General features: G+C 39.8%; 1 protein-coding gene across 1 annotated transcript in view; it reads left to right on the forward strand.

The window, feature by feature from the left end:
- The first annotated feature begins 3428 nt into the window (after positions 1-3428).
- LOC114041555 (zinc finger protein 420-like) overlaps positions 3429-21678 on the forward strand; it is a 19252-nt gene continuing 1002 nt past the window's right edge. The window contains exons 1-5 of the mRNA XM_027860065.1: positions 3429-3461; positions 12004-12130; positions 15089-15109; positions 20477-20948; positions 21111-21678. The exon at positions 21111-21678 is cut by the window's right edge and continues 1002 nt beyond it. Of these exons, the coding sequence (XP_027715866.1) occupies positions 3429-3461; positions 12004-12130; positions 15089-15109; positions 20477-20948; positions 21111-21678 (1221 nt within the window). The remainder of the gene's footprint in view (positions 3462-12003; positions 12131-15088; positions 15110-20476; positions 20949-21110) is intronic.

Here is a 21678-nt window from a genome sequence, read left to right on the forward strand (position 1 = left end):
AGGGGAGAGTCTTCCAGGTTGGAGGGAGCAGAGCTGGGCGATTGGTTTCTGTTCTGTGGGATGGGGCAGAAAGGTCAGTGAGTGGAGTATCTGTATGGAAGGGGAATGATAAAAGAATGAATAAAGAAGTCTGCAGCACACTTGTATTCGATATCATGGGCCTCATTTTCCAATTAGTGGAATTAGGGGGTTGGATTAGATGACATAATATCCCGTTTATTCTGGGCATAGGGTTTTAAAAAGCCTTTGTTTCTATGACAAAGGCCATATTATTATAGAGAAGTGTCAAATCATTTGCCCAGAGTTAACATGACACTGTCTTTGTGGAAATTGAACTCAGGTCTTTCATTCCACAGGGCAGGTAGGTGGCAAGGTGGATAGAACTCCAGGCCTAGAGACTGTAAGACTCATTTTCATGAGGTCAGATTTGGCCTCAGGCTCTTACTGGCTCTATGATTAGTCACTTAACCCTATTTGCCTCAGTTTCCTCATCTATCAAACAAACTAGAGAAGGAAATGGCAAAGCACTCCGATACTGTTGCCAAGAAAACCTCAAATGGGGTCAGGAAGACTCAGGCACCACTGAAAATGACTGAACTACATCTTCTTTTCAGCCCTCAATGCACTGAGCTGCTCACTGAACTAAGAAAATGCCCAGATTCACCCCCCCCCCCTTTAAAAGATCTTCATTTGACCTTCTCCTTCAGCAATCCTCTTTCCTCCTTTTCTTAGGTAGTTTCCTAGAAAAGGCTCCCTGTACTGGATGGTGTCTAGTTTTCCCACCCCCTGCTCCCTTCTTCACCTCCTGGGAATCATTCAGGCAGCTAAAAGCAATGGTCTCCTTATTTCCAAAGACCCTTGGCTGGGGCCTCGCCCAGTGGCAGGGAACCTGTGACTTGTAGGCCTCAGGTGCCCCAGCCCCGGTTTTGCCCCTTCGTTGGCTTTTTCCTGACTCCCCTGTAGCAATGGTGGTGGTCAGCCATGGTTACCTATTGGATAAACAGGTGTGTTTGTGCTTGGAGATTCTCTCCTGTCCTGGTTCTCCACCTGCATGTTGGGCTGATAACTGAGGGATAGGTAAGTCCTTCCTCAGATGTGACCTGGTCTCCTTTTCTCCCTGCCCACCTCCTTCCCCATGGGAGTAACTCCCCCTCAGTCTGGGCCTGCTTTTTTGTAGCTAACTTTCCATCATCTCTATGAAGGTAACTAGCTGGGGGGTGCTGTGGGTAGTGATGGACCTCAGTCAGCTAGACCTGAATTCAAATCCTGCTTCAGATATCAGCTGTGTCAGGTCACTTAACGTCTCAGCCTCAGTTTCCTCATCTGTAGGTTCCAGACACTGCACTGGGGTGCAAAGGAGAAACACTATCTCACCTTAAGGAATTTGAGTTTAGTATTGGGGGATTCCTTAGCCCGCCCTCTTCTGGACAGAAATAGTAAAAGCTAGCATTTATATACCACTCATGTGCCAGGCACTGCCAAGCACTTGACCAGTGGAATCCTCAAAGCAGCCTTTTGGAGGTAGGTGCAATTATTCTCCCCTCTTTATAATTGACGATAGTGAGACAAACAGCTCAAGTGACTTGTCCAAAGTCACACAGCTAGGAAGTGCCTGAGGTCAAATGTGAACTCAGTTCTTCCTGACTCCAGGCACAGACCTCTCTCTCTCCTGTTCTGCCTAGCTGGAATTTTTCCCAGAAGATAAAGTAGCATCAGCTCCCTGGCAATTACCCTGTAGATAGTATCTCAAGGGAACAAGGGGAAATAGAGCCATAGATAGGGTTTGACCCACACTTAGTCCATCTGGGGATGCTGGGCAGCCACTTTCTTCATTGGGGTGATTGGGTAATAGAGACAGACAGGTGATTTGGGTTTGGGGAGAACTTTGGTCTCAGGAGTTGCAAAGTTTCTTTCAGGGGGGATGTTTTCCTTTGGATATTTTTTTTATTTTTAGGCAATTGGGGTTAAGTGACTTGCCCGGGGTCACATACCTAGTAAGTGTCCCATATTTGGTCTGAGGCTGAATTTGAACTCAGGTCCTCCTGACTTCAGGGCCGGTGCTCTATCCACTGCGCCACCTAGCTGCCCCTGGGATGTTTTCCTTTGAACAGAATGTCTGGTTGTACCAGAGGAGGTAGATCTCTAGTTAATTTCTTCAGAATATCTTGGTGGGGACTGCCAAGTTATTGGAGGCCTCCTTTAAGACAGAATCAGTGGGTTTATCCTGTGAATAAAGTACAGACTGAGCATTTTTCTGCCTTTACAAAACCTTATAAGGAAGCTCAGTTTCTTTGACTTCTAAGGTAAGTGTTTCTGGGGAGAAGCTATTTTCCCCAATTTCAGTTTATTTCCTCTACATTAGCACCTAGAAGCCTTCCCTGACTCTTCACTCTGTCTTAGTCCCCTCTCCAGATAACAAATGAGGTACTAAATCTTCTTTCTGTTTATCCTTTCAATTTGTCTCAGTCTGAAAGTGGTATATTGTTATCTGTAAGTATTGAAGTTTTATTGTCTATTTTTAGCCTTCAAATGCTATCTGTACCTCTCCCCTCCACTTTTTTCCTGAAGCACATTGGAATACTAGCTGCAGAAAGAGTTTTCTTTTACTGGGCCAAACTGCCCATATGAGCCACCTCCACTCATAGGAGCTGTCCAGGAACTTAACTGGATTGACTTAACCACTTAATAGGCTTTGGGAGAAAAAATCTAAGCTGAAGGTGATGGACATGTCTAAAGTACAGTCCTTCCTATATCACTTCCACTCAGTAAATTCCAGTGGCTCCCATAATATCTGTGAACAATTATAGATGCCAGGGCAGCTAGGTGGCACAGTGGATACAGCACCAGCCCTGCAGTCAGGAGGACCTGAATTCAAATCCGACCTCAGACACATAACACTTACTAGCTGTGTGACCCTGGGCAAGTTACTTAACCCCATTGCCTAACCCCTCCCAAAAAATTAAAATTTAAAGAAAAAACAATTATAGATGACTCTGTCTGTGGTTTAAAATCTCTTCAGAACCTGGCCCCAGCTACCTCTCCAAGTTGGTTACACGCACAGCTCCTCCTCACCCAGCCTGAGCTGCCAATCTGGCCTTTGGGCTCCTCCTCCTTTGTCATGCTCCATCCCGGGCTTTGTCTCTAGGCTGGCCTCTCCCATGGTTAGAATGCCATCGCTCTCTTAGAATCCCTTACATGGAAGCCCGAGCCCCCTTGCAGCCCTCCTCCTGTGATGCAGTCTCTCCCCTAAAGGCACTGCAATGCCTTTATGACTGTTCTGAGATCTCACCCTTCATAATTCTAGAAAGGTCAGCATCCACCCTAGGAAGGGAAGGCTGAGGCAAAGTCTCTCTGACTCTTCTCTCTCCCCAGGTCACCTTTCAGATGACCAAAGCCTATTCCAAGGAGAGAGCCTTGAAACAGAGAGAATGGCCCCTGGGACCCAGAGACCCTCATCCCAGGTGAGTCCAGTCCATCCACAGGCCTGACCACATCAGCAAACCTGGAAGCCAAGAGAGCCAAGGAAGCTTTATCCTGTTAGACGCAGGTTGGCCTTTGTGGTGCTGTTGGCAGAGCAGAAATTGTCCTCCTGGTTCTGCTCATTTCCTTTTGCCTCAAGCCACATATGTCTTCCCTTGGTCTCTCAGGATCCATCTCATTTGTCATTTTCTAGATCAAGTCAATAAACATTTAGAAAGTGGCTGCTTTATGCTAACCTACTGGAGATGCAAAGGAAGGTTAAAAAATTCTGACCCTCAAGGAGCTCACAGTCAACTTAGGAGAGAACCTGTGAGCAACTGTGTTCAAAAGAGGTCTCTACAGTACGGATGGGAGGCACCCTGAAAGGGAAGGTTCTAGTAGTGTCAGGCATGAGGAAAAGCTTGTTTCACAAGGTGGGATTTTAGCTGAGATGTGAAGGAAGCCAGGAGGCCCAGGTCAGGAGGGAGGACATTCCAAGCATGAGAGACAGCCATTGGGAAGGCACAGGGTCAGGCGATGGAGGGTCTGGTCAAGGATCAGCCAGGAGGCCAGTCAGAGAGAAGAGGACCAAGGTGTAAGGAGACTGGAAAGGGTTTGGAGGTCTGCTATGTGTCTGAGGTCAAATTTAAACTTAGTTTTTCCTGACTCCAGGCCCAGGCCTCTCTCCTTATTTCCACCTAGCTGAAATTCCTCCCAGAAGATAAAGTGGCATCAGCTTGATGGCAGTTGCCTTACAGGTCGGGTAGATATGGTGTCTGCTTATTATCTCATTTGAACTTGTGAGAATTGTCAGGGTCCTTGGTAGGGATAGCCAAAAAAAGGGAGCACAGGTTACAGACAGACAGTGTACTGTCCTTTATTTATCCACTCAAGAGTGTGACATGCTCCAGGAGTGACTGATGGACATATGTGTCTCAGTTCTACAGAGAACATAGAGACAGTTTCTTCTCCTGAGGTAGGATCTCCTTTGGGTAGGATCCTTGATTTCTTGTAGGCAGGCTTACAAAGAAGTTTTAGTTAAGATCAGGTTAGGAGAGGGAGAATGAGGAAAAAGAACATTTTTAGGGAAAAAGAACAAAATGTATATTTGGAGTTAGATTTAGAAAGGTCTTTAGCATAGCCACTTACACCCATCCAAAGAAAACAGTAGCTGCTTGATTAGGCAGGTAGTTATTCAACATTTACCAAGCCCTTTGTGCCTTCTTAGACAGGATAACAGGACAAGAACTAGGTCTATGTATTTTCTCAAAGAGAAGGGGGGAAGGGAGGTACTGAAGGGGACATTGAATACATTGATATAAGAACACCCAGTATAGCATCAAATGGAGTCAGTCATGTTTTCTCAAAAATTCGCTTTTGAAAACCATTACCCACTTGCTGTATGAAAGCTTCAGTGGTAAGAGTTGGGGGATATGAGTGCAAAAGATGTGACTGAGCCTCTCAGAGTTAAAGGAAGATAGATTGGGAGGGGGTGACAAGAGAGCAGCAGTCATGGGATCATGGTTGCGCTGGTTGAGAGGTCCCCACAATCATGATAGGCAGGCCTTTGGATGGGCTCTAGAGAGCCGAGTGAAGGCAGGAATCATGGCATGACAGTGGCATCAAAGACCACCTCTCCTTTCCAGGCTAGTCAGTTAGAGTAGGTCATCTGATCTTTCTGACCTCCTGGCTCAGATCTACCTGGGAACACTAAGCCCAGAACTGGTTTTCTAGGAGATAATTATCTCATCTAATAGGGCTGCCAGTCAGGGGGTCTGCCAAGAAAAGGAGTCCAAGGGAGAGCTTCCCTAGAAAGGTAGGCCAGGTGGAAAGCAGAAGAGGCCTCATGAGCCTCAATGGGCCAAGCCCTTTCTGGGAGGGTCCAAGAGGCCCTCTCTGCCTGAGTCCTGAGGCCCCAGGATCATCCTCTTTTTCCATTCACACTCAGGTTCAGAAACTCAGGCTCCTGCCTTCTTCTTTGCCCCTATTCCTTATCTCTATCAGCTGTGATGCCATGGCCATGAGAATGACCCCTCTTCTACCTGGGCCAAAATGCAAAAGACTGGTTTCCACCGAGGGCTCCTTCTCCCTCATCTGTCTGTCAACTCCCATTCTCCATCCTTCATCCTATTTTGGGAGTCAGATTCTCCTCCTTCTGTGTATAAAGACTGCCACAAGAAAACTTTGGCAGGAGAGTGGGCCAAAGGAGTGGGCCCCATATTTTGGCATTTCTGGTTGCAAATGGAACTGCATTTTTCCTAAACTTGATTATAATATGGTCTCATTTCAATTCACATGTGTACTCCTCTTAGGATGCTTGTGATATTTAATCCTTTTTGCATGGAGCGTATCTTAATGAAAAATTCTCTTAAACTCTAACATTAAGGCAATAATACATTTATAAATTATAAAGCAAGAATTAAAAGCATCATTGACTCAAAATGATTGTACTGATACTTGAATGCAATCAGTCTAACATACCAAATTGACAAATAGATAAACTGATTTTCTATATGAGAAAAGTCAGAAATGCTTTCCACTGAACTGATTTTATTTGATTCACAATAAGTTTATATTATTGGTAGTATTGTGAATCTAATATTTCTTGTGATATTTTTGTTAATTTGGAAAAATAATTCCAGATGGACAAAAGAGCCTATACATACTCTGTATCTGTGAAGTTCTTAGGGGATTCAGGAGGTCAGTGTCTTGAAGCTTCCTTTTGAGGAAGGTCATCAAAGCTTACCAGCCTTGGAAAGAAATTGCCTAAATAAAATAACAAAGTGGTTTGGGAGAATTAGAAAATTCCACCTGCAATATCCTGTATGGCATTTACACATTTAAGCCAAGTCACTCTGAAGAGCTCCCAGCCTTGATTCAAAATGAGACCCTTTCCTAGAATAACATTGATAGTGTCAGATCTTGGAATGCAGAAAATAAGAGAATGACTCCAATCCTCATGATCTGGGAACTCATTGATGCTAATTCAAGAAGCACTGATTATGTGCCAGGCACTGTGCTAAGTGCTGGGGGTACAAAGCAAAGTCAGCAGTCCCTTCCCCCACCAAGGAGCTCACTTCCCTATGTCTTTAGTCAAGTCAGCAAGTCAACAAGATTTTTGTTAAGCATCTGGTATGATCCAAACAACTTACAGACTTGGAATTCCAAGAATGCAAAAGGAAAACAGGAAAAATTTGTAAATAACTACAAACGTGTCTACATACATACATACCTACTTCAATGATCAGAAGCAAGGAGGTACAGTGGATAAAGTTCTGGGCCTGGATTTAGGAAAACCTGAATCCAAATCTGGCCTTAGACACTTCCTAACGAGTTGGTCTCAGCTTTCTCTACTGTAAAATGGTGGCAGTAGGACCTACACAGAAGAGCGAGCGTGAGGATCAGATGAGATAATGTTTGTAAAGTGCTTGTGCCTGGGACATAGTAGGCACATAGTATAAGGTGAATTTCAAGAAAACAAAGAGAGAAAGTGGACCGAGAAAGGCTTCTTGTTGAAGATCAAGAAGACCAAGGTCGAGTGTTGAATGAAGCTGTGAGGTCAGTTAGGATGAGGACTGAGAAAAGATTATCAAATTATCCAACTAAAGCATCAATGCTAACTCTGCAGAAAGCACTTTCAGGAAAGGAAGGATGAAAGCCAAGTTGTAAACTCTTAAGGAGTTTGGAGCTACAAGGTTCCCTAGGGGCAGAGTACTGGGCTTAGAATCAGGAAGATTCAACTTCATGAGTTCAAATCTGGCCACAGACACTAGCTGTGTGATCCTGAGTCACTCAAGTCACTTAACTGTTTGCCTCAATTCATCATCTCTATAACAAGCAGAAAATGGCAAACCACTCCAGTATCTTTGTTCAGAAAACCTCAAATGGGGTCTAGAAGAGTCAGACACAACTGAAACAGAGGAATAATAACTAAGGAGGGAGTGAGAGAGGAAAGTAGAACGTTCAGCCAGATGTTTCAAGGAGTTTGGCTGAGAAAAGGAGGTGAGACAGAATGATTGCTCGAAGGGTAGTGAGGGTTTAGGCAAGGTTTCCTTAAAGAGGGGGGAGATGGGGGTGGAGCCAAGGTGGTGGGATAAAAGCAGTGACTTGCTTGAGCTCTTCCCCAAACCCCTCCAAATACCTGTAAAAAATGGCTTTAAAAAACTTCTAAAGCAACAGAACCCACAAGAAGTCAAAGTGAAACAAACTTCCAGCCCAAGACAACCTTGATGGTTGATTGGAAAGGTCTATTGCGCCAGGCGGGGAGAGGAATGCAGTTCAGTGCAGGTGCACAGGCAAAACAGGCCTCAGTGAACCTGGAGCAGGCCTCAGAGGACTGAATCATGGGCAGCTGTGTCAGTTTCCAGACTTCTCAACCCATGAACACCAAAGAAAACTTAGAATGTCAGTAGGGAAAGTCTGTGACCATGGTGAGAGAGAAGCTCAGTCCTAGCCCTAGTCCCCAGCATAGCCCCCCCGGGGGGGGGGCTTCCTGAGCTTCTGGCCTACAGACTGAGGGGGAATCGAGTGGTTGATCAGATTGCAGGGATCTCTTTGCTGGTGCTGAGGCAGGATTCTCTTGCTTTGCTCGTGCAAGAATCTGGGTCACAGTTCTAGGTGGTGGTCCTGGAGCAAGGAGGAGTGCTGGTGTGGTGGAGCTAGTAGTGGTGGTGGAGAGGGAATCCTCCTCACAGTTCCAAGGCAAAAAAGAGTGCTTGTGGTCACTCATAGACTAGAGCACAGGCCAGGAAAGGAGTAAATACCTCACCCTTGATCATATCACCCTGGAAGAACTGAAAATTTACAGTTCCCTAGAAGTATCTCTGAAAATAGCTGCACAAACTCCCCAAAGCTTGGGACAGTACATTCTCCACATTGGAAGCAGACCCCTACCTTAACAAAGAGTTCATAACTCAAGTAACTGGCTGGGATCATGAGCAAACTGCACAAAAAAAAAAGTCAGACCATAGAATCTTTCTTTGGTGACAAAGAAGATCAAAACGTACAACCAGAAGAAGACAACAATGTCAAAACTCCTACATCCAAAGCCTCCAAGAAAAACATGAATTGGTCCCAGGCCATGAAAGAGCTCAGAAAGGATTTTGAGAAGCAGGTAAGAGAAGTGGAGGAAAAACTGGGAATAGAAATGAAAGTGATGCAAGGAAATCATGAAAACCTAGTCAACAGCTTGCTAAAGGAGACTCAAAAAAATACTGAAGAATATAACAACTTAAAAAATAGCCTAACCCAAATGGCAAAAGAGGTCCAAAAAGCCAATGAAGAGAAGAATGCCTTCAAAAGCAGAACTGGCCAAATGGAAAAGAAAGTCCAAAAGCTCACTGAAGAAAATACTTCCTTAAAAATTAGAATGCAACAAATGGAAGCTAGCGACTTTATGAAAAATCAAAACATTGTAAAACAAAATCAAAAGAATGAAAAAATAGAAAACAATGTGAAATATCTCATTGGAAAAACAACTGACCTGGAAAATAGATCCAGAAGAGATAATTTTAAAATTCTTGGACTATCTGAAAGCCATGATCAAAAAAAGATCCTAGACATCATCTTTCAAGAAATGATCAAGGAAAACTGCCCTGATATTCTGGAATTAGAGGGCAAAATAGAAATTGAAAGAATCCATCAATCATCTCCTGAAAGAGATCCCCAAAGGAAAACTCCTAGGAATATTATAGCCAAATTCTAGAGTTCCCACATCAAAGAGGAAATATTGCAAGCAGCCAGAAACAAACAATTCAAGCATTGTGGAAACACAATCAGGATAACACAAGATTTAGCAGCTTATACATTAAGGGACTGGAGGAAGGGTTGGAATATTATATTCTGGAGGTCTGAGGAGCTAGGATTACAACCAAGAATCACCTACTCAGGAAAACTGAGTATATTCCTTCCAGGGGGAAAAATGGACATGTAGTAAAATAGAGGACTTTCAAGCATTCTTGATGAAAAGACCAGAGCTGAATAGAAAATTTGACTTTCAAATACAAGACTCATGAGAAGCATGAAGAGGTAAACAGGAAAGAGAAATCATAAGGGACTTATTAAGGTTGAACTGTTTACAAATTATATGTATGTATATATAGATATAATAGATAGAGGGCATAGGGTGAGTTGAAGACATAGGGGTGACTTCTGGAGAATGAAAATAAGGGGTAAGAGAAGATTATGGCAGGAGGAGAAAGGAAGATGTAGAATGGGCTAAATTATCTCACATAAAACAGACAAGAAAAGACTTTTACAGTGGCGAGGAAATGGGGGAAGGTGAGAGGGAATGAGTGAATCTTATTCTTATTGGATTTGGCTTAAGGAGGGAATAACATACACTCAATTGGGTATGGAAATCTATCTTACCCTACAGGAAAATGTGGGGGGAGGGAAGGGGACAAGAGAGCAGGGGGGTGACAGAGAGGAGGTCAGATTGGGGGAAGGGGTAATCAGAAGTAAATACTTCTAAGGAGGGACAGGATCCAAAGAAAGAATAGAATAAATTGTGGTGGGATAGGATTAAGGGAAATATGCTTAGTTTTTAACAACAGGACTACTATGGAAGTGTTTGGCCTTCCTACACTTGTATAACCAGAGCCTAGAGATGGAGTGTCTTCTTCCTCGTATAAAGAGGAGGCCAGTGTCGTTGGATCAGAATAGGTGGCAGGAAATAAAGTGTAGGAAGACTGCAAAAGTAAATGATGTCTAGATCATGATGGACTTTTAACACAAAATAAAAAGCACGATACGCAGTTGACAATGTTTGGGTAGTCAGTGTTCAATAAGCATTTGTTAAGGACTTCTATGTGCCATGCACTGTGTTAAGGCCTAAGGCCTGGGGATTCAAATAGAAAAGAAGAAAGACTGTCCTGTGCCCATGAACTTTACACTTTCAAGGGGAAAACAACACACCGAAGAAAGAGATTTTGGGCTAAAGACACTCGGGATGCAGCAGCAAAGTCAGTGAGAAGTCCCAAAGTAGTGCAGCCAGGGGCAAGTGTGGAGATGTGTGAGCTGACCCTCTCCTTCTGGGAGGTTTGGAGTCCATGAGCTCACTCAATGGTGGGGAAGAGAGGCTGTGGGGGGATGGAGAAGGAAAGAGGTGTGCAAGAGCTTCTGATAAGAACAAGTTAGGGATTCAAGAGACTAATTATCAATAAATGAAAGCATGGCTTTCCTACAGAGATTATTCATACTGTGAATACAATGCAATGAAGAATCATGACTCAGAACACCAAGTGAAAAGGAAAATTTTGTAAATTCTTGGGAATCTAAAAAATCAGGAAAGGTCTAATAAATTCGTTAATTGCTCAGAAGTTCAATATTAGAAAAAGAAGCTAAAATAAAATACAGATTACAAACAGATGACAAATCAGATGTCTTAAAAATCAAAACGACAAAAATGTGAAAAGAGATTTTTATCTATATGAAAGAGAATTGCTCTAAAATGGTAAAACCTCTGAAAACGTGAATCATATCATTCTGGGAGAAATGGAAGAGCATCAAATGCCATGTGCATTGGCTAAACATGTGTTCTACATGTAGCAAGTTGGATAAATAGATGAGCTGTCCCAAGTATCAAAGGATTTACAGATATCACCATTCTCTTCCATGATATCCACCAGTCTGCCTCTTCACTTCTGCTCCCATTGGTTAAATTCCAGAAGCATGTTGAAATAATTTACATTCATAAATAGTGTCAAGGTCTCTCTTATGCATTAACTCAATCTCCAACCCCAGCTCAGAAAATATTACATTTTTACTGAATCAAGGAACCCTCTCCCCACATAGGTATTTTTATTTCTCTATAATTAAATAATGCAATGAATTAATATATTCCATGAACAATTGCAAGCCATCATAAAGCAATGGCAGCAGATGTTTTTGACCATGACACATCATACCCAGCGTCATCGCAACCTCTCAGTGGAAAAGTAGAGAACTCTGCTTTACTTGACTGGAAACAGTCTCATTCCACTCAGTTGAGGCCATCTTGTGAGTAATATCTCTTTAGAATCCTTTCCATACTTTCATCTAGTTAAGAATTTATTTCCAAGTCTAAGGAAATTTATCAAATAATTCCTTTTTCTTTGTTCTTTCCTCAGTATCACTGTTCAATTTCCCTTCCAAGAATAACAGTACTTACTTCTCACAAACTCCTCATAGATTTTTCTTACTATGTCACTTAGGACATTTCTGGCGGGGAGGAATTTCACATCGCTTTCTTTCTCCACAGATTCTTACACCTCACAGATCGAGCCTTCTCTCTAATTCCACCGGGAGAAGCTTGTACAGAAAGACATTTTTTCTGGCTTTTATTATGCCAACATGATTCTCACTTCAAAGAGAAAATACTTTTCTCAATATTCCATCAGATTATCAATGACTCGTTTCAAATGTTGGCTGTGACACACCAAAAGGTTATATGACTTTTAGGCAAATCCTTTCTCTGGGCTTCAGTTTCCTCTTAAGGAGGGTTCGAGTAAATGAATTACGGAGTCTCTCTTCCAGCCCTAAATGATGTGACTTTTGATGGTTTAGGAGCTGGTGACATTCAAGGATGTGGTTGTGGACTTCACCCAGGAGGAGTGGGGCCTCTTGAGCCATTCTCAGAAAGAGCTGTACAAGGAGGTCATGCTGGAGAACGTCCAGAACCTGCTGTTCCTGGGTAATGACTTCCTTCTCTTGGTGTTCATTATTAGGCCAAAGTTAGTACAAGTGGCAGAGAGAATTGATTCTTACACTGCTGCATCTCAGACTCAGAAGCTTCGTTGAGTGCACAGCAGTCTGCGTGCATCAATTCTTCCTCCGCTTTGTTCTTGGCTTTCAGCCTTTGATTTTTTTCTTCTTTTTTAAAAAATATGTATAATTAATTAATTTATTTTTAGTTTTCAACATTCACTTCCATAAGACTTTGAGTTTTAAATGTTCTCCCCTTCCCTCTTTTTTCCCTTCCCAAAGATGATGTGCAAGCTGATATAGGCTCTACTTATACATCCACATTAAACATTTTCACATTAGTCATGTTGTAAAGAAGAATTAGAACTAATGGGAGGAACATGAGAGAAAAAAGAAAACAAAACAGAAGAGAAAAAATAAAAGAACAAATAGTGTGCTTTGATCTGCATTTAGATTCCATAGTTCTTTCTCTGGATGTGGATAGCATTTTCCATCATGAGTCTTTTGGAATTGTCTTAGATCATTGTATTGCTGAAAAAAGCTGAGTGTATCAAAGTTAATCATCATACAACGTGGCTATTACTGTATACAATGTTCTGCTGGCTCTGATCATTTCACTCAGCATCAGTTCATATAAGTCTTTCCATGTTTTTTAGAGTCTGCCTGCTCATCATTTCTTTTTTTATGATGAATTATTTTTAGTTTTTAACATTCACTTCCACAAGATTTTGAGGTCCAAATTTTCTCCGCATCTCTCCCCTCCCCCCATCCCAAGATGGCCATGCATTCTGAATACCCCTTCATTTCTTATAGCACGATAGTATTCCATTACATTCATATACCACAACTTGTTCAGCCATTCTGCAGTTGATGGACATCCCCTCAATTTCCAATTCTTGGCCACCACAAAAACAGCTGCTATAAACATTTTTGTACACGTGAATCCTTTTCCCATTTGTATGATCTCTTTGGGATACAAACCTAGAAGTGCTATTGCTGGGTCAAAGGGTATGCACAGTTTTATAGCCCTTTGGACAAAGTTCCAAATTGCTGTCCAGAATGGTTGGATCAGTTCACAACTCCACCAACAATGCATTAATGTTCCAATTTGTCCACATATTCTCCAACATTTATTATTTTCCTGTTTTGTCACGTTAGCCAATCTGATAGGTGTGATATTGTACCTCAGAATTGCTTTGATTTGCATTTCTCTTATCAATAGTGATTTAGAGGATTTTTTTCATATGACTATAGATATTTTTAATCTCTTCCTCTGAAAACTGCCTGTTCCTGTCCTTTGACCATTTATCAATTGAGGCTTTCAGCCTTTTCAAGTTAAGTAATTTACTATCAGTCAGGTAGCTGGTGATAAAGATCTGGGTTCATTCTCAAAAGAAGAAAGTGAAGTTAAAAGAGGAAATCACTCTTGCTTCAAAGAGAAATTTCAAATGGTCACAAGCCCAAAAAGAATTCTTAGAGGAGCTTAAAAAGGAACTGAAGAAATCAAACAAGGGACTGAGGAAAAATTAGAGGAAAAAAAAAATAAGAGCAGTCCAGGAAATCATGAAAATTAGGCAAAGAAAGTCAACCAATTAGAAAAAGAGATTAAAAAATGAGAAAGAAAATAAAACTTCTTAAAAACTAGAATTCAGCAAGAGGAAGCTAATGACATGACACCCCAAAATTCTAAATACCCAAAGAATGAAAAATTAGAAGAGAATGTGAAACATCTCATTAGAAAAACAAATATGGAGAATTGATCAAGGAGATACAATATAAAAATTGTTACAGTACCTGAAAAATATTATCCAAAAAAAGAATCTAGATACAGTATCTCAAGACATTATTACAGAAAATTGTGCTGAAGTACTAGAACAAGAGGTAAAGTAGAAATAGAAAAAAAAATTCACTATTCACCCCCATGAAAGATATCCCAAGATGAAAACTTACAGGAATATAATAGCCAAGTTTCAAAGCTCCCAAATTAGGAAGAAAATGCTACAAGCAACAAGAAAAATAAACCAATGTAAATAGTATGGAGCTGTAATCAAGATAACACAAGACCTAGCAGCTTCTACCTTAAAAGACCATGGGTCTTGGGACATTATATTTTATAGAACAAGGCACCTGGGGTTGTGAACAAAAATAACTCACTCAGCAAAGCAGAGTATAATTGAATGAAAAAAGATTAACATCTAATGAACTGAAAGGCACTCAGGTATTTATGAGAAAAAGAGTAGAACTCAATGGAAAATTGGACATAAAAGATCCAGAAGAAACACTGGGTAAACATTAAAGGCCATATAAGACACTCAATAAGGTCAAACTATTTACTTTTTACATGAGAGAATGCTACCAGTACCCTTAAGAATGTCATCTTTACTTGAGTAATTTAAAAGAAAAGCTGAGTTGAGTATGATGGGTTGATTGCTAAAAAATAGAATTGGGTAGGCAGAGGTAAAATGGAGGAGTTATTACTTAGAAGTAAGTCCTGAAAGGAAGAAGTGAGACACAGGATGCAGATAGGAGGGGAGGGCTTGTAGTGCTGGAACCTTATTCTCATGAGATTAACAGAAAAATAAAATAGAACATCTAAATCATCTTTTTTTAGAAAAAGAAATTGAACTGGTCACAAATGAGCTTCCTAAGAATAAAGCAACCAGATGAGATGGATTTGCAAGGGAATTCTATCAAACATTTTAAAGGTCAGCAAATTCCAGTATTAAATAAATGATTTGGAATAGACATAGAAGGGGAACTACCAAACTTTTATAAAACAAATATGGTATTGATATTCAAATAAGGAAGAATAAAAAAGGGAAAGAACATTATAGGCCAATTTCATCAATGTCTGTGGATGTCAAAATCCTAAGTAAAATACTAGCTAGGAGATTACAACAATATATTACAAAGATTCTACATTGTGACCAATTGGGAATTATACCAGGAATGGTTTTTATCAGGGATGGTTTAATGTAAGAAAAATTATTCACATGATTTATTATATCAATAATAAGAACAAGAAAAGTCATGAATATATTAATAGCTGAATAAGCTTATGAGAAATAGAACACTCATTTCTACTAAAAAAAAAAACAAACCACTTGGAAATATAGACCCAAATGGATTTTTCCTTAACTTGATAAAATGCATTTGCCCAAAACTGTCAGCAAGCATTACTTGTAATGAAGAGAAGCTCGCAACCTTCCCAGTAAGATCCAATGTTCAACAAAGATGCCCACTGTCACCATTATTATTCGATATTGTATTGGAAATTCTAGAATAGCAGTAAGCAAAGAAAAAGATAGAAGGAATCAGACTAGGGAATGAGGTAATAAAAATATCTCTTTTTGTCAAGGATATCCACAGAAAATCTAAAAGACTCAACTCAAAGATTAATTGAAACAATAATTTTGGAAAAGAAACAGGATATAATGTAAACTCATGTAAATCATCAACATTCCTATATATCACTGACAAAACCCTGCAAGAAAAGATAGTAAGAAATACCCCATTTAAAAGAACTCTACACTAGGGATGAGGAACCTGTGGCCTTAAGGCCACAAGTTGCCCTCTAGGTCCTCAAGTACAGCCTTTTGACTGAATCAAAACTTCACAAAACAAATCCCCTTAATAAAAGCATTTGTTCCATAAGACTTGGATTCAGTCGAAAGGCTTCACCCAGGGACTTAGAATGCCATATGTGGTCTGGAGGCCACAGGTTCCCCACCCCTGCTCTAGACAGTATAAAATTCTTGGGGGTACACCTGCCAGAATGCACCCAGGGACTATGTGAAGATAAATGTGAAAACACTTTATACAAATAAAATCAAACTTATATAATTAGAGACATTAATTCTTCATGGGCAGGCAGGGCCAATATAATAAGAATGACAATTTTACCTAAACTAGTTTGTACCTTCCCCGTCATCCCAATGAAATTACCAAAGCCTCATTTTACTGAGTTAGAAAAAAAATGACAGAATTCCTTTGGAAGAACAAATATGAATATGAAAGGAACTAATAAAAAATAATATAAAGGAAAGAGGTTTAGCAGAACTTGATTTTAAAGTGTATTATAAGGTGGTAATTATCAAAACTGGTGCTGGCTAAGAAATAGAAAAGTACATCAATGGAACTGAGTAGATGTACAATTTACAGCAGCAAATAGAATACCCTCCTACTTGACAAATGTAAAGACTTAAATTTGTTGTTTTTTTTTGTTTTTGTTTTTGTTATTTGTTTTGCTTTTTGGTGAGGCAGAGTTAAGTGCCCTTGGTCACACAGCTAGTAAGTGTTAAGTGTCTGAGGCCTGATTTGAACTTAGGTCCTCCTGACTCCAAGGCTGGAGTCCTATACACTGCACCACCTAGCTGCCCTTAAGACTTAAAATTTTGGAATAAGAATTAATCACGTGGTAAAAATTGTTGGCAAAACTTGAAAGAAGTATGGCAGAAACTGGGCATAGGCCAATGTTTTATATTTTATCAAGATAAGGTCAAAATGGATACATGACCTAAATTTAAAGAGAGATACTACAAGAATATTTGAAGATCGTGGAACATATTACTTGTTAGACTTAAGGACAGGAGAACAATTTAGGAATAAACAAGAGACAGAGAAAAGAGTGAGGTGTGAAATGGATAATTCTCATTCCATTAAATTTAAAAGGTTTTGTACAAATAAAAGCAATGTAACCAAGATCAGAAGGAAAGGGAAAGCAGAGAAAATTGGCGGGGGAGGTGGGCAATTTCATATTCAGTTTCTCAGATACAGTTCTCATACTTCAAATATAAAAAAATATACAAAGATCTTTGTAAAATCTATAAGAATGAGTCATTCCCCAACTGAAAAATGGTCAAAGGATATAGACAGGCAGTTTTCCAATGGGGAAATAAAAACAACTTATAGTCATATGAAAAAATTCTCTAAATTATTATTGAATAGAGAAATGTAAATTAAAACTATTTTGAGATATCATTTTACACCCACCAGATTGGCTAAAATGATTGAAAGGGAAAGTGACAAATGTTGGAGTGGATGTGGAAAATTTGCGACCCTAATTCATTGTTGGTTGGGTTGTGAACTCATCCAACCATTTCAGAGAGCAATCTGGAAATATGCCAAAAGAGTTATTAAACTGACTATACCAGTCAAAGGGCCACATGTGATGACCCTTTAGGTCATCACATGTGGCCCTTTGACTGAATCCAAATTTCACAGAACAGATACCCTTAATAAAGGGATTTGTTCTCTAAAACTTGGACTCAGTCAAAAGGCTGCACCCCAGCACCTAGAAGGCTACATGTGCCCTCAAGGGTATAGGTTCCCTACCTCTGGACTATAACCTTTGACCTAGCAATACCACTACTGGTTGTATTTCCAAAGATGATTAGCAAAAAAGGTAAAGAAGCAATATGTTCTAAAATATAGATAACAGTTCTTTTTGTGGTGGCAAAGAACTAGATTCCCCTCAATTGGGGAATGACTGACCAAGTTGTAGTAGATGATTGTGATGAAGTACTGCTGTACTATAAGAAATGATGAACTTGATAATCTTAGAGAAACATGGATAGACTTGCACAAAATAATGAAGAGAGAAAAGGAACAGAATCAAGAGAGCATTGTATACTGAAATAGCAATTATATTTTTAAGAACAACTTCGAGCAAATAAGCCATTTTGACCATTATAAACACCCAAAAAAGTCCAAAGGACATATGAGGGAAAATGCTATCTGCCTCTACAGAAAGAAGTGATCAATAGAAATATGTTTGGAATGATTTTACATGTGTATACATGTTTGTATCTCTTGGTGACCATCTCTAGTGCAAAGGGAAGAGGGAAGGGAAAAAGAAGAAATTTACATGATCACTTTATCACCTATTTAAAAGGAATAGGAAGTTGTACATAATTGATTTGCTGTGTACATAATTTGATTCATGTGCAATCATTTTTTTATTATATAATATTATGGAAGTGTTTATTCTATTCCATGAGTTAAAAATAAAATAGATAAAATTTAAAAAAACCTAATGATAGTAATAATAACACTATCTGGTGCTGCCTAAGAGATAGAAAGTTAGATGGGCAGAACAGAGTAGACGTACAGACATGGTAGCAAATGCTTATAGTAGCTCTGTGTTTGAAAAATGTCAAGACAAGTTTTTGTGATAAGAATTCCTGATCTGGTGGAAATGGTGGGAAAAGCTAGAAAGTATTCTGTCAGAAATTGGACAGAGACCAGTATCATACTCCATTTACCAAGATAAGGTCCAAATGGATACATAATCTAGATACAAAAGGAGACATCATAGGAAATTAAAAGAACACGATGGAACATATTACCAATCAGAATTATGATGAGATGAACAATTTGTGGATAAAGAAGACATGGCATGAAGAGGTGCAACACGAATGATTTTTTACTAAATAACATTAAAAAGGTTTTGTACAAATAAAACTTATGTAGCCAAGATCAGAAGGAAAGCAGAAAATGGAGGGCGGGGATGGAATTTCATATTTCAAATATATAAAGAACTTGATCAACTCTAAAAGAATATGAGTGACTCCCCAAATGATAAATGATCAAAGGCTAGGAACAGGCAGTTTCTGATGAAGAAATTGAAGCTATATACAGTCATATGAAAAAATGCTCTAAATCATTATTTCTTTTTTAAAAACTTATTTATTTTTAGTTTTCAACATTCACTTTCACAAGATTTTGAGTTCCAAATTTTCTCACCATCTCATCCCTCCCTCCATTCTAAGACAGTGTGCATTCTGAACACCCCTTCCCTTAATCTACCCTCCCTTCTATGTCCCCCCACCCTTTCTCTTATCTATTTTCCTATATGGCAGCATAGTAAATCATTATTTCTTATGGAAATGCTCATTAAAACAATCTTTAGGTATCATCTTATACCTGTCAGGTAGGCTACAATGATAGAAGGGAAAAGTGATAAATGTTGAAAGGGATAGGGAAAATTCAGGACACTAATCCACCGTTGGTGGAACTGTGAACTGATCATTGTGAGAAATAAGAGTTAAGTTTCCACATAAGTCGATAAGAAATCAGCACCGACAGGCTAACTTCTCCATCCAGGAAAGGAGTGACAACACAATTCTAGGCACAAAATGTATGTTAAGGGATGGAGATCACATGTATATAAAATATATGAACAGGGCATATAAGGAAGATTGTAATCTAGAAGGATTAAGGCCAATTCTGATCCAGAAGGGAAGAGCTAGGCAATTACTAACCATATAGCTTGCTCTGGCTTCTGTACTCGGTGTACTCTCCCATTCAAAGGAGGTGTGCCTGAGAGAATCGGAAGGACTCACTTCAATCTCTTTAAAAAGTCTTTAAGACACCAGTCTAAGGAACTGAGTCTGGGCTCTTCTTTATAACATCGTCCATTTTGCAGAACATTCTGTAATTATGCCCAAAGAGTTACTGAACTGTGTCTACCCTTTGATCCAGTAATACTACTCTTAGGTCTGTTTCCCAAGATAATTAAGGAAAACAGAAAAAAAATTATATATTTTAAAATACTTGTAGCAGCTCTGTTTTTCTTGGCAATAATTGCTTTTTTTCTTTTTTTCTTTTTAACATTTTTAACATGTGTTTTTAAAACTTTGGGTTACAAATTTTCTCCCTTCCTCCCTCCCCACCCACCCTCATTGAAAAGGCAAGCATCTCATACAGGTTATAGATGTGTAGTCATACTAAACACTTCCATAGCAGTCCTGTCGTGAAAAACTAAGTATATTTCCCTTCATCCTATCCTACCCCCCATTTATTCTGTTCTCTTTTTTGACCCTGTCCCTCCTCAGAAGTGTTTGCTTTTGATTATCCCTTCCCCCAATCTGCCCTCCCCTCTATTGACCCCCTGCTCTCTTGTCCCCTTCCCCCATTATTTTCCTGTAGGGTAAGACAGATTTCAATACCCAATTGAGTGTGTATGTTATTCCCTCCTTAAGCCAAATTCTAGGAGAATAAGATTCACTCATTCCCTCTCACCTCCCCCCATTTCTCCTCCACTGTAAAAGCCTTTTCTTGTCTGTTTCATGTGAGATATTTTACCTCCCTCTACTTCTCCCTTTCTCCTTCTCCCAGTATAATCCTCTCTCACCCCTTAATTTTATTTTCCAGATATCACCCCTTCATCTTCCACTCACCCTGTGCCCTCTATCTATCTGTCTATATATACATACATATAATTTTTTCCCTCCCACTACCCTAATACTGACAAAGGACTCATGAGTTACAAATATCATCTTTATTTTCCAGATATCTATATATCCTTTTGCATATATCTGTTTGTTTTCTTCAGATGGAGAGACCAAATATGAAGTAAATCAGATGACTAGAAAGCCGGGAATTTTTGTGGAAGAATGTGACCTGCACAGATTCATGAGTGATGGTCCCTGTAACTTCAATTTGAAAGAAATCCACTACTCTAATATCAAGGTAGATAAAAATCCTGGGAGTAACTGTGAATTTGATGAAACTGGAAAGAGATTCAGACAGTCTTCAGTCCTAAATCATCTTAGGAAAATGACCTCAGGGAATAACTGTGTTCAGGATAGTGAATATAGCAAGTGCTTTACCGAGGGGCTAGAGCTTTTTCAGTCCCATGGGAAGCCTCTTGAAATGCCAATGTCTCCAGGTAATCAGTGGGAAATGGCCTTCAGCTGGAGTTCAGACCTTATTAGACATCAGAAAAGTGATACTACAGGAATGCTTTCTGTAAGTGATAAAGGTATGAAATTCTTGAGTCAGAACTCTAAGCTCATTACTCATCAGCAAATTCCCATCAAAAAGGAGCCTGATGAATATAATAAATGGGAAGCAACCTCACCTCTTCATTCATCTCTTCCTTACCAGCCTAGATTTCACCCCAGAATGAAAAGATTCTCACGTACTCAACTTGGGAAGGCCTTTGATCAGAACTCAGATATTGATAGATCCCAGAAGATTCGTACTGGGGAGAAGTTTTATAAATGTAATGAATGTGGCAAGACTTTCTGCTACAGATCACACTTTATTAGTCATCAGAGCATCCACTCTAGAGAGAAGCCATATGAATGTAATCAATGTGGAAAGTCTTTCAGATTCAGCTCCTGTCTTGCTAAACATCAGAGAATCCACACTGGAGAGAAACCTTATGAATGTAATCACTGTGGAAAGGCTTTCACTCAGAGCTCCAGTCTTGATGAGCATCAGAGAATCCACACTGGAGAGAAACCTTATGAATGTAATCAATGTGGAAAGGCTTTCAGATTCAGCTCCTGTCTTGCTGTACATCAGAGAAGTCACACTGGAGAGAAACCTTATGAATGTAATCACTGTGGAAAGGCTTTCACACAGAGCTCCAGTCTTAATGTACATCAGAGAATCCACACTGGAGAGAAACCTTATGAATGTAATCAATGTGGAAAAACATTCACACAGAGCTCCAATCTTGATGAGCATCAGAGTATCCACACTGGAGAGAAACCTTATGAATGTAATCAGTGTGGAAAGGCTTTCAGA

This window comes from Vombatus ursinus, unplaced genomic scaffold, assembly GCF_900497805.2.
Source record: "Vombatus ursinus unplaced genomic scaffold, bare-nosed wombat genome assembly UNPS02014175.1, whole genome shotgun sequence".
Lineage (NCBI taxonomy): Eukaryota > Metazoa > Chordata > Mammalia > Diprotodontia > Vombatidae > Vombatus > Vombatus ursinus.